Here is an 11,926-nt window from a genome sequence, read left to right as displayed (position 1 = left end):
CATTTGTTTTTGTTGTTGGCTCGTTCACGCTCACTTTTTTGGGAAGAGTTTCCGTAGCGACGCCACCGGCGATAAGCGTTTACTTTGAGGATAAGCTTGAACTTTCTAAACTGGCTTTCCCACACGCTTTTGGCTGCGCGCGCGGTAACCATAAAATCTCAGATCTTAGCCATAGAAGCTTCATTTAAAAATTAAGTGAAATTGCTGCTAGGCATTGTGGCTGAAACGTGAAACGTCAGAGCTCATTTGTTATTTTGCATCGTTTAGTCAGATTCGCGAGCTTGGCTCTGCTTCAGATAAATTTCCTATGAACAAGACGGTTAGCTCATGGTAGTTATACTAGCAGGCTCTATACCAGGTCTGGTGCTTCGAAAGTTTTAGACGTCCCCACTGAAGACGTGGTCAATCTAATGCAGGCTTGGTCTAATGACTTGTCTGCCATCCTTGGTGTAGATGTCAAATTCTGGATGCAGATGTAGTATCCTTCCCCCGCTTTTTAACAGCGAAGCTGTTGAGCAAATTGTTTGTGCATGGTGTTCGCAGTTAATAATTTCAAGTTTATTTGAAGATCATTTAATAATGAGTTATGTAACATTATGCATTCGCCACAAGTGTATGTCCAAGCAACACCGGTGTTTATGGCAACACACAGCTGTTACCTTTAACTCTGCATACAGATAGCATCCTGCTTATGTGACACGCTTGATAATCAAGGGGTCCACGGTTTGAAACCAGAGAAAGCAAAATGTTTTTAGAGTTCGGTCCCAACTGTTCCAACGAGGACCCCATACATGCATGCACACCGACACAAAAGTGCCAAACAAGTAGTGTGAGAATGTTTCACGTTAAAATGGAAACCTTAGTACCTGCAGTTGACTAAAAAACTGGAGACAAAGAGGCGAAATACAATGTAGGAAATTTCTCTTTTATTAAGTTTTCTCCCTTTCCCACACAAATGGCAACCAGGGCAATATAGCAGGGCACATTCTGGTCTTGAAGTTTTGCTGGCCCTTTGCGCACATGAATGCCAACAAGAACAATGCAATGTAGCACACCTTAATGTTTCCCTGGATAGCCTTTTGCATAGGCAAATCCCAGTCCCAGTAATAAACTCTAACACACTTGCCCTTATGAAGTGTTCTTGGCCTTTTTCATACATAAAAATTGACAAGAGCAATACAAAGTACATTTCCCCCCTGCAAAGGTTTCATCGCCCTTTCCATATGCCATGCCAATATTAGTTTTACGAGGTAGCACACTTCCCCCAAGCAAAGTTTTCCTCCTCTTCTTTTTCATATGCTACTGCCGGCAGGAATGTTACAATGCAGCACATTTATCCTTGAATTTTTTTTCTGGTCTGCTCATGCACAAGTGCAAGACAGAATGATCGTGGCCCTGACCCTGGATCATTCTCCTGGCCCTTTTCACATCTGAATGCTGCCAGTAGCAATGCAAAGTAGCACATTTTCCCTCCGCAAAGTCTTCCTGGTCCTTTTCATGTACAAATGTGAGCGGGAGTGCCTAGGGCCTACCGTACATGCAGTAGTACCATATCCTTTTAATAGATAATATTTTCGATACCCAAATGAAGCCCCAAAAAGATGACTGCCCCTTTGTTAGTATGACATCATGCATATGTACAGATGGAAGCGTGGTGAGAATAGTAACCATATTAGGCCCTATCCAAAGTTTATGGAAACCATAACAGAAGGTGGCGTGCACAATTCAAGGTCAACAAAAGTGGCTATGCACTGCTTCAAAGTCAATCAAAGCAGCTACACAGTGCCACTGCCACTATCACTTGAGGTCAGGCACAGAGCCTCCCATGTAGCAAGCTAGAGCTTTGGGCGTTGTCTGCAGAAGCTTCGCACGAATGGTTGCACAGCCTAGCCTGAAGTGGGCCTCAAATCTGTGGTTTCCTCCAAAAGAGTAGTAGTAGTTGCCTCCTTCACTGCCTTTGATCCACAGCAGGTCAACAGGCGGCACTTGGTCTTTTGTGTTTGGGTTCTGCATTAAAAAGATAATAATAAAAACATGAAACCAGCATTCCAAAAATAGCTGCCACACACACAATCTCCACAACTTCCATTTCTGCACTGCAAGTTTGTTCTAGTAGAACAGGGCGGGTACCACACCAGGGGCTCAACTGAAAAAGCAGCAAAGTTACAGCTGATTTATCACACATAGCTGCAGAATTGCCAGACAGGCTACAGAAACTGTTGTATGACCAAGTGACGATAGAAAATAAATATGAAAAGTTCCGCAGAAACAGCTGCAGAAAAGACAACATCCAGTCATAAATACTCAAAAAAGCATTATCCCTGTAGACAAGTTCCACAAGAATATGGTATTCAGGAGTTGTGTGAACAATTGCCAATGTAACAGATAACAAGGCCTGATGGATGCAATTTGCCCGCTTTGACTGCCAAAGGCACACATTGCTCTAAACAGCTTCAAAAAGTTTTGGAAAGTGGAGCAGCTTTAAATATTTAATGAGAGATCAATAAAAAAACTAGATTACCATCTACCCCAACAACATAAGTTGGCTACAGCCTCCTTCCTTGCTATATGACAACATAAATATGGGTGTTCAGATAATGTGGACGCAAAACTAGCAACAGTGTTACAAGAAGGAAGAAGAATATGTGGCAGAAGATGCGAGAAGGTATATTTACAATATTTACAGAAGAAGATGCACCGCGACAGTAGGCATTGGCACAGCTGAAATTGCCCTCCAAAAAAAAAGTCTCCTCTTTCTCCTCTTTGCCTCGGCTCCCGCAGATTGTCCTATTTGTGGGTATTGACCATACACACCGTTGCACAACCCCCCAGGCGGAGCAAGCGCCATCTCGGCTTCGGCTATGAAGGCGCAGGGTGCCATGAGTCGTACGGCTTAAGTGGTGTAACGTTCCTGATGTCAGTGCGTGCAACGCGACTTAAGGTGGGTGCAGCAACAGGGGAAATGACTTCACACAGCACACGGTAGGGCCCAGAGTACTGGGGCAGGAGTTTTTCGCACAAACCCACATGGCGGGACGGAGTTCAAAGAAGCACCAGAGAACCCACAGCAAAGCGAACGGGGCGGTGCCGGTTGTCGCAGGTGCACATTTGGTGCGACTGCGATACAGATAGATGGGCACAGGCAATCTGGCGTGCCAGATCAGCCTGCGCTATGGCCCCTCGTGCGTACTTGGAAGTATCCAAAAATGAAGGCGCAGATGGGACCAGGGTGTCGAGCGGTAGAGTAGGCTCATGAATGAACAAAAGGTAAAAACTACACCATCTTCTCGTAGGGGAACCCTGAGTAGTATGCGAAGCAGCCATGGGGTCGACTGAAGTTCCCATTAGTTTTCAGTTCGTTGTTTCCGTTGACGTTCAGCTTCGCATGCCTTCGTTGTATCAGTTGCTTCTTGACGTAGTTTGAATGAGTGAAGGACACAAGGCACGTTCGTAGCACATGCTCCCGTCTCGGTTTGTAGCGCAGTGGGAAGAGGGCCACATACCTCCCGTTGCGGCCAGAGAGTTGTGGGATCGAAACCGGGCGCCGCCTAGCTATTTCTTTTTATAGTGGACTGTGCTGACGTCAGCCCAAACGCTGACGGGGCTGAAAAGACGCGCATGCACAGTAAAGTGCGGACGGCGGACAACGACGAGGGAAGGAGGGACACAGCCCCAAGCATGAGATGCTTCGCATCTAAAAGGAGAATAGCCGGCCGTGTCGTGTCGAGAAGAGTTGTAGGCGAAGATAACATACGGCAGAACAATATCCCAGTCGCCATGATCCACAGACACGTAGAAATACAGCATATCAGCCAGGGTACGGTAAAGATGCTCAGTGAGTCCGTTTTTTGAGGATGATATGCGGTTGTTAGCTTATGGTGCGAACAGAGGCGAAGAATATCGGCGACGACTTTGGATGGGAATGTGCGTCCACGGTCTGTTAGCAGTTGGCGAGGGGCACCATGATGAAGGATGAGGTCATGAAGCAAGAAATCTGCGAAATCGGTTGCACAGCTTGTTGAAGCTATGGCGATTCACCGGTTTTCCGTCAGAGACTCACGAAAAAGTACGAGTACGTCAAGACCAACACGGTAAAACGGTTCGGCTGGAATGTTGAGTGGCTGCAGCTGGCCCAATGGCGCGTGGTGGGCTATTTATGCCATCGGCAGAGTTCACCCGCTGTCCCGTAATGCCGTACGGAACGATACAGGCCAGGCCAAAAGAACCGGCGACGGACACGATCGTACGTATGAGTGACCCCAAGGAGCCCAGCTGTTGGCATATTGTGGAGCTGTTAAAGGAGCCATGAAGAGAAAACACAAGTTTGGTTCATTCAAAAGATTGCCTCGTTAGAATCATACTGACACCACTTTTAACGTAAACTTTGCTCAAATAAGCTACATAATTAGGAAAAAATGGAATGGCCATGCGACCCACTAGCTCATTTCCAGCAACAGAACCCATGATGTCATACGAGACAGCTCTGCGATTGGCGGAGGGCGGCAAAAGCAAACGCAAATTAGGCAGAGCTTATAAGCTTGCCGAACGAGCTATTTGCACTTAAATTTAGGGCACATTCTTTTTAAAGCCCTAAGAATAGTGGGACAAACAGTCGAAGTTACGAAAGCACACGTAAACATAGAAGTACCGATGCGTACTGCTGTTGGTACTGTGCACACTATGCTTGGTTTAGCTGCACAGGACTGCGGAGTTTTGGGGTTGTTTCAGATGACACTGGACGATTGACGCAAGCGACGATGTCTTACGTGACCGTATTTGTCGAGCGAGCACCATGTTTCATGAAACGATTGTCTCCATGAACAGAACAAGCCAGGTACAAATACGTTCACAAACAAACCAAAGGTAGAAAACGGCTTGCCACGGTGTGGTGGCGCTATCTAGGTTCACTAACGGTAAACACGACCCTGTGATGTCATTGCAGACCACAAAAACGCACGATTTAGCGGGAAAATTAAAATTTTGACTTAAACTAATTTCTCAGTGAAGAAAGCATCGTTTGCATTCGGACAAACGCTGGGGGCACTATAAAACACGAAATCTTTCGAATAACACAAACTTGTGTTTTGTCTTCATGGCTCCTTTAAAGAACAGCAGGGTCATTCCATGCCAAACGTCCCAGCCGTAAAATTGACCATCCCGGATTTGCTCAGTAAAAATTGTGGGTCATCCTCGCATGGCCCACAATGCTCCCTGAAAGTGTTTTTGCCCAAAAAAATTTTGTCCTTTTTCTAGCGGCCATTTTACCTCCAGGGTTTAAAACAAACTTACGTCTGTGAAAAAATACATGAAAAAATAATTTCTGCTACAATAGCCACCATTTTTTGTGAACATCATGTTGAGACCCTGGGCTACTCTATGCGGCATTTTTAAAATATTTTTCCTTTTTTTTGCTGTGATTAAGCCATTCAGAAAATACACAACGTCGAGCATTTTCAAACATTTTTAGCAAATACGAGCACATTCTCTCAGCCAATGAAGCATTTGTACCTGTATCTCAGCATTGTGAAAAATTGGTGAAAACTATATTTACAACGAAAAAAGGTGAAATGTGCGAGAAAACGTTTGTCAAACTTGGAAAAATCTCCTTTCTGGCCCATATTCACCTTGACATTGCGCATAGTTGTGCTCGTAGTAAAAATATCAAATACAAGCCATTCACTAGCAAAAATGATCGCAGTTTATTTCAGAAAGTTTAATCAGAACAGTTTTTGTTTTAGCAGAGAAAAAAAATTTTCAATTTGTACAGCGACACTACTTCACCACGTTGTTCCACAGAGCGTCTTCTCTGCATGGCATGCACCTGCCTGCATGAAAAAGGCGCGAGCCAGCGGGTTCGCCCTACAAGAATACCTTTCGCCGCAATGGTATTTCTAGCGTCAGTACAGGAAAAAGGAATATTTCGCGTGTTAGTGGGAAAAGTACAACGTGGAGCTAGCGGTGGTGCGCCCATTCCATGAGTACGGGCAACTCAACGGCTGGATATCAGATGTGCATTAAAGCATCAGGTTATGCAATTCCCGCTAAAGCATACAAATAAATCCGTTTAACTAGATGACTCCACCGCTGTTTATTTCGTAATTTTCGGCACACTTAAAAGATGCCACGTATAACATACCCTGCTTCTTTATGCATGTCCATGTCCAGCTAGTCGTTGAGTTACCCGTACTCATGGAATGGGCGCACCACCGCTAGCTCCACGTTGTACTTTTCCCACTAACACGCGAAATATTCCTTTTTCCTGTACTGACTCTACGAACTACCATTGCGGCGAAAGGTATTCTTGTAGGGCGAACCCGCTGGCTCGCGCCTCTTTCATGCAGGCAGGTGCATGCCGTGCAGAGAAGACGCTCTGTGGAACAACAGGGTGAAGTAGTGTCGCTGTACAAATTGAAAATTTTTTTTTCTCTGCTAAACCAAAAACTGTTCTGATTAAACTTTCTGAAATCAACTGCGATCATTTGTGCTAGTGAATGGCTTGTATTTGATATTTTTACTACGAGCACAACAATGCGCAATTTCAAGGTGAACATGGGCCAGAAAGGAGATTTTTCCAAGTTTGACAAACGTTTTCTCGCACATTTCACCTTTTTTTCAGTGTAAATATAGTTTTTATCGATTTTCCACAATACTGAGATACAGGTACAAATGCTTCATTGGCTGAGAGAATGTGCTCATATTTGCTAAAAATGTTTGAAAATGCTCGACGTTGTGTATTTTCTGAATGGCGTAATCACAGCAAAAAAAAGGAAAAATATTTTAAAAATGCGTCATAGAGCAGCCCAGGGCCTCAACATGATGTTCACAAAAAATTGTGGCCATTGCAAGAGCAGTTACTTTTTCATGAATTTTTTCACAGGCGTAAGTTTGCTTTAAACCCTGGAGGTAAAAGGGCCGCTAGAAAAAGAACAAAATTTTTTTGGACAAAAACACTTTCAGGGAGCATTGTGGGACATGCGAGGATGACCCACAATTTTTACTGAGCAAATCCGTGATGGTCGATTTTACGGCTGGGACATTTGGCATGGAATGACCCAGCAGCGTGGAGATGTCGAGGGACCATTAGGAGGAGTTCTGGGCCATCAGGTCGCATGTTCCGGCGGTAGAGGACACCGTCGCGAAAAACGAACAAGCGCTCTGACAGATGGGGGGTGAGGTAGCATCTAGGCACTCCATAATGGCCTGTAAACCATCATCCTGACGTTGCTCTTCGCGAATGCTCAGCAGGCCGGAAATAGAAAAAAAGTTATAAAAATCATCTTCGTTCTGGTGATCAGGAGCGTATACAGGGCGATGAGAAAGACAGTCTGCATCCTGGCGCAAACGACCAGATTTGTAGACAGTTTCATACGTGTAGGCAATGAAAGGTGCATACGTTAGCTGCACTTATACCGAAACTAGCCCACGGGGCTCAGTGACTAAAGCAAAGTGATGCTACTCTCAACGTGCAAAATTACGGACCCCCGTTGTTTTGTGTCATGGTCCTCCTTGGGGTGCCCCATGAGATTTCCACAGTTTCTCACTTCACACGACTCCGGAACTGAAGAATACATGCATTTGCATGCCAGTCCCACCCGCCGCCGTAGCGTTAGCAGACGGTACCCGCTATGCTAAGTGTTACCGTTACGCAAAGCGTTACCGCACGCTATTCCCTTGCGCCGGTTTCAAAGTGACACCCATCATTTTTGAGAATCTGGCCCCTGCACACATCTAGCTGCCAGCCCCTAAGCCCAGCACATATGAGGAACTCACGGGTGCAGTTTGAAACCATTGTTTGGGTCTGAAGGCCCCACTCACCCCTGCCATAAAGCTGCTTGACACCTGGCTGGAGCAGCATGCTTTTTTTTGCCAATCCCCATGCTAGCTACATCACCACATGGGCCGCCTACCCATATATGCTTTTTTTTATCTGCGTGTTTGCATGTGCCTGCAGCCACCAATCACATTCACATTTAAAGAATGATTCACACTGGGTTCTTTGCTTTGTACAAGTCCTTATTTATATAGCCCTGCCACCTTACCAACTAAAAAACCTAGCTCAATGTCTTGCGATGACCACATAACGAGGGCACGCACGCACGCACAGACAGTACTAAAAGAAGGTTGGTCGTGATGAGCTTGGTAGCTAATGCGTCACGATAATTTGTCCAAAAATGTAATTTACGTAGACAAAAGATTTAAAAGGTTGTGAAAGTATAGAAATAACCATCCCTGTTGCAGTAGATATGAATGCAGAGAATACAACATAATTTTCAGTGAGCAGCAGGTGTTCAATAAAGCAGGAAACGACAGAAGCATGAAAATGGGTATTACCAGGTAAACTTTACTATGACTAGCGACGTTGCAAATCACGAAAGCTAAAAGTGGGTTTGCAGAGCTTCTTTAAATGCTTTTCTGACAAGAACGGCACAAAGGGGAATGTAGAATAACATAAATACGTCCTGAATATTTTGTTGAAAATGCCTTTCTATTAAAAAAAAAAACTGCTGCTTTTCCAAAGACCCTCTTGCTGGACTCCATCACACACCAGTAAAAAACCCAGTGCTTCGGGAAGGTGGGCGTTCTCTACATTTTAGGCTGAATAGATTCTTTAAGCCATCACATGTTCAATCATTTCAACATCTTTGTTACAGCGTACACAAGTCTCATCTGGTTGCAAGTATTTGCTCATCTAGGTCCTTGTTTTCAACTAGCTTTACCCTGCTTAGACACGGTATAACGAAAGCGTTAGCCAAACACAAATATTAAAGAGAAAGGGCTCGCTAAACAGACACAGAAAAAAAAAAACGATGAAACTACATCTACTCCTGACCGGCAGCAGATGCGAGTACAGCACAGGGCAGTCTGCTAGGCGAGTAGTAGGGGACAGCTACACGCTCTTGTGACCACAACCGGCATGTTCGCTTTTAGGTCACAGGACCTCGAACTGTTCTTACAACTCTGACCAAACTTAAACTGCACAGGGATGACAGGCATCTCACTTATTTTTAATTATGGACATTTTTACTAACTCCGTGGCTTTTCTAGAAAAGACGGCAGAACACAGGTTCTATAAAGCGCTACGTGCCCATGCCGCAGATTCGTAACGTATCAAAGTTTGAGCGCAAGATCTCCTTGGTACAAATTATACACTTAATAAGCGAACAGACGAATGATAAGATAAGGAATCAACAATTAAAAGCGATTGTTTAACCTTCTTCTGGCGCTCTGATTATAAACGGTATTTACCACCGGCGACCACCCCGTGACGCGTACTGCGCAAAGATGATTCCCCCCGCATTAGTGTGGAAGTGCTCGTAAAATGACCAAAAGAACTGACGACCTACCTGAAGCATCTCGGCAATGCTCCGTACCTTGTCTTCGTCGTAATGCCCCACAGCCAGCGGACGTGTTATATCCTCCAGAGGCACGTCGTGCACTTTCGTAATGCAAGCACCATGCACGCTGGAAATATTTGCATTCCCAGCAGCGTTGTTTACGATGACAACATTTTGCATATTCCCTTGCCCAGCCGCAGCCACAAATGAGTTGAAATCAAGGTATAAAACAGTTTTACCGGACGCATCAACGCTTTCTGCCATCACATCGGAGGAGTCCGCCATTTTGAAAAGCCTTGGCGGCGATGGCGATTACGATGACCACTGCTATGCTGGCTATGCTTGGCAGATATTAATGAACATGCAACGAACGACTTGTTTTTAAAGCAACTTGCCACACATTTTTCACTGTGGGTAAAGGTTATAAGCAAGAAAAAATATCATTTGCAAGTTGTCAAAACGACAGGCCAAAAGTAGGAAATTTACAATTCTATGGGACAATTCATCCGTTCGTAGCGCCGCTGCGAGGCAGCGCTGCCAGCTCTGCTACAAATTCGTCTGCTAAGCGGCGCTCGGCAAACAGGCACGTGCACTGGGGACAGTTAAAGCAATGTGATTAACTCTTATAAACTAAATACAGCTTGATGATTTAGTGTACAAAACGAATGGTACTTGAAAATTTCTCTCCAAGCATCGTAAGTGCCGCTATCTTGCAGCATCACGTTAGGCGATCAGTTGGAGTTGGATGGGAGCATATCTCTGGGAGTGGTGTGGAAACTTACGAAGCAAAGCACTGGCGTACGCTAGGGGCTCTAAAGTTTCAAGCTCATGAAGGAGAAGGAGGGGGAATGAACGAGGTCATTTACTCATCTCATCATAAAATTGCGGACGTTTGTTTTATTTTTTTTTTTCTTGAGTACACTCTAAGCTTACGCGGCTCCGGTGTCTGCTCTCACTCCGACAATCCCCCATTTTGCAGTACCCTGGAAAAAAAATAAAAATAAAAAAATAATCGTAAGGTCACGTACAGTACACTTACGCCATCTCGTAGTATTTTAATTTTCAATTTATCCATTGTTTAGATTATTTGTCAATTATTTCCCCTCCATTACAATTCGTCTTTCTGGATTTGTTTTGTTGGGCTCCCCCACCTACGAAATTAAATCCTGCGTACGCCAATGGAACAAAGTAAAAACAGAGCCCTACTTTGGTAATAATTTGCCTCACTCTTTGCTATGAATTGTGCCCAGCACGCACAGCCTTATTACCCAAGTGGTCCTTTTAATTCAGAAAAAAAACATTCGCAGCGGGGGCTTCGTTTGGCGCATTTCTGGCTGGACATTATGCTACTCCGTGTTCACTTTTTTTTGTTATTCTAGCTGACCGTATTTCTTTCCTTTATGTGCAAAGTTGTATCCTGTTTTTGGAGTGTGCTTTAAGCAGTGCCATGCTCTTTTAGCATTAGAACAATGTGCTTTTTTAATTAAAGTGCTGCATAGCAATGTAAAATATAATAGCCGCGAAGCCCAGGCAGGCGTCGGATGGTAGCCTTTCACTCGCTTGCCTTGGCATCAGTGTGCATTTTCCTACTGTATTTTGATGCATTATGCCTAAATGCATTCCCTCAGAAATGAAGTAAAGAACTGGAATTTAAAAACCTAGAAAAAAATTCTGCATTAAGCACTTAAAGCACAAGTTATTGAGGTGCTTGTTTTGCGCATATTTACTTGGGACACCTCGAGGCAGAATTTGCAGGGTGAATTTTATGGGATACATCACTTCCCCCAGATGGAGATTAGATTGAGACAAGCGCTGTTTATTCTGAAGGTGCAAAGTTACTTTAAACTAAAATAAATGCTCAGCTATCACGTGGTCCAGTGTGACATGACAGTGCAGCTAACATGACAAAGCCCCACGGTCGTAATCCTATGCTGACCCATTTTTTTGATCGCTTTAAGAATGTAAAGAAAATCCACTCCATGTCGGCTGGGTGAGCGACCACTCAACTCTGCGTGACGTAACACCTCACTTACACCTTGAACCAGCTTGCCACTTACACCTTGAACTGCTTGCCACAGCGCGACGCCACACGATCATGTAAACTGTGCTCTTCTCTCGGCCGCTGTCATGTGCCTCCTAAAGAGACTCTATTTCAGGCGTAATGGGGAGAAGAAAACAGCCGATTCTGAATATAATCTGCATTTTCAGACATTGCTAGCAACTCTATAAAGTTGGCTTTGTCACACAGTGTTTTCTTGTGGAACGACAATATTGCCACTGATAATGCCGATGCGCTGTAATAAAAGACCACTTTATAACCGCATTCGGTGAAGAAGCACGCCAGAGGAAAAGGCAATGATGACTGCTTTCTCTACATACAATTTTCTCAAACGTGTTGGGAGTAACTTTTGCTGAACTTCATTTACTCCATTCAGTTTTACAAGGAACAATAGACAATACTGAGAAGCGTCGTGTGCACAATGTGATACACACACTCTGGTACACCAGTCGATTGGTCCAGTTACGATTCCAGTTTTGCATAACCTGTTAAGTCATCGTTTTTGACCAGCATTTCCATCAGCGTGGCAATG

At 44.5% G+C, this 11,926-nt stretch overlaps 1 protein-coding gene across 1 annotated transcript; it reads right to left on the bottom strand.

The window, feature by feature from the left end:
- Nucleotides 1-904: 904 nt before the first annotated feature.
- Nucleotides 905-9,655, bottom strand: LOC144147347 (sulfiredoxin-1-like). The gene is made up of 2 exons (XM_077679463.1): nucleotides 9,345-9,655; nucleotides 905-2,007 (listed from the first exon to the last, which is right to left on the bottom strand). The coding sequence occupies exons 1-2, from the start codon at nucleotides 9,618-9,620 to the stop codon at nucleotides 1,798-1,800; spliced, it is 486 nt and encodes a 161-aa protein (XP_077535589.1). The 5' UTR covers nucleotides 9,621-9,655; the 3' UTR covers nucleotides 905-1,797.
- Nucleotides 9,656-11,926: the final 2,271 nt, after the last annotated feature.

Source organism: Haemaphysalis longicornis, unplaced genomic scaffold, assembly GCF_048455015.1.
Source record: "Haemaphysalis longicornis isolate Haplotype H1 unplaced genomic scaffold, Haemaphysalis longicornis Haplotype H1 scaffold_1, whole genome shotgun sequence".
NCBI classification, from domain to species: Eukaryota; Metazoa; Arthropoda; class Arachnida; order Ixodida; family Ixodidae; genus Haemaphysalis; species Haemaphysalis longicornis.
The sequence above is the reverse complement of the archived record's forward strand: the minus strand, read 5'-3'. Positions and strand labels throughout refer to the sequence as shown.

Excerpts from the sequence above, each read along its gene's own strand:
- LOC144147347 (XM_077679463.1), bottom strand. The coding sequence starts at position 9,620 with ATGGCGGACTCCTCCGATGTGATGGCAGAAAGCGTTGATGCGTCCGGT. Across the intron at positions 2,008-9,344 it reads GCATTGCCGAGATGCTTCAG|AACCCAAACACAAAAGACCA; the intron begins GTAGGTCGTCAG and ends TTTTTAATGCAG.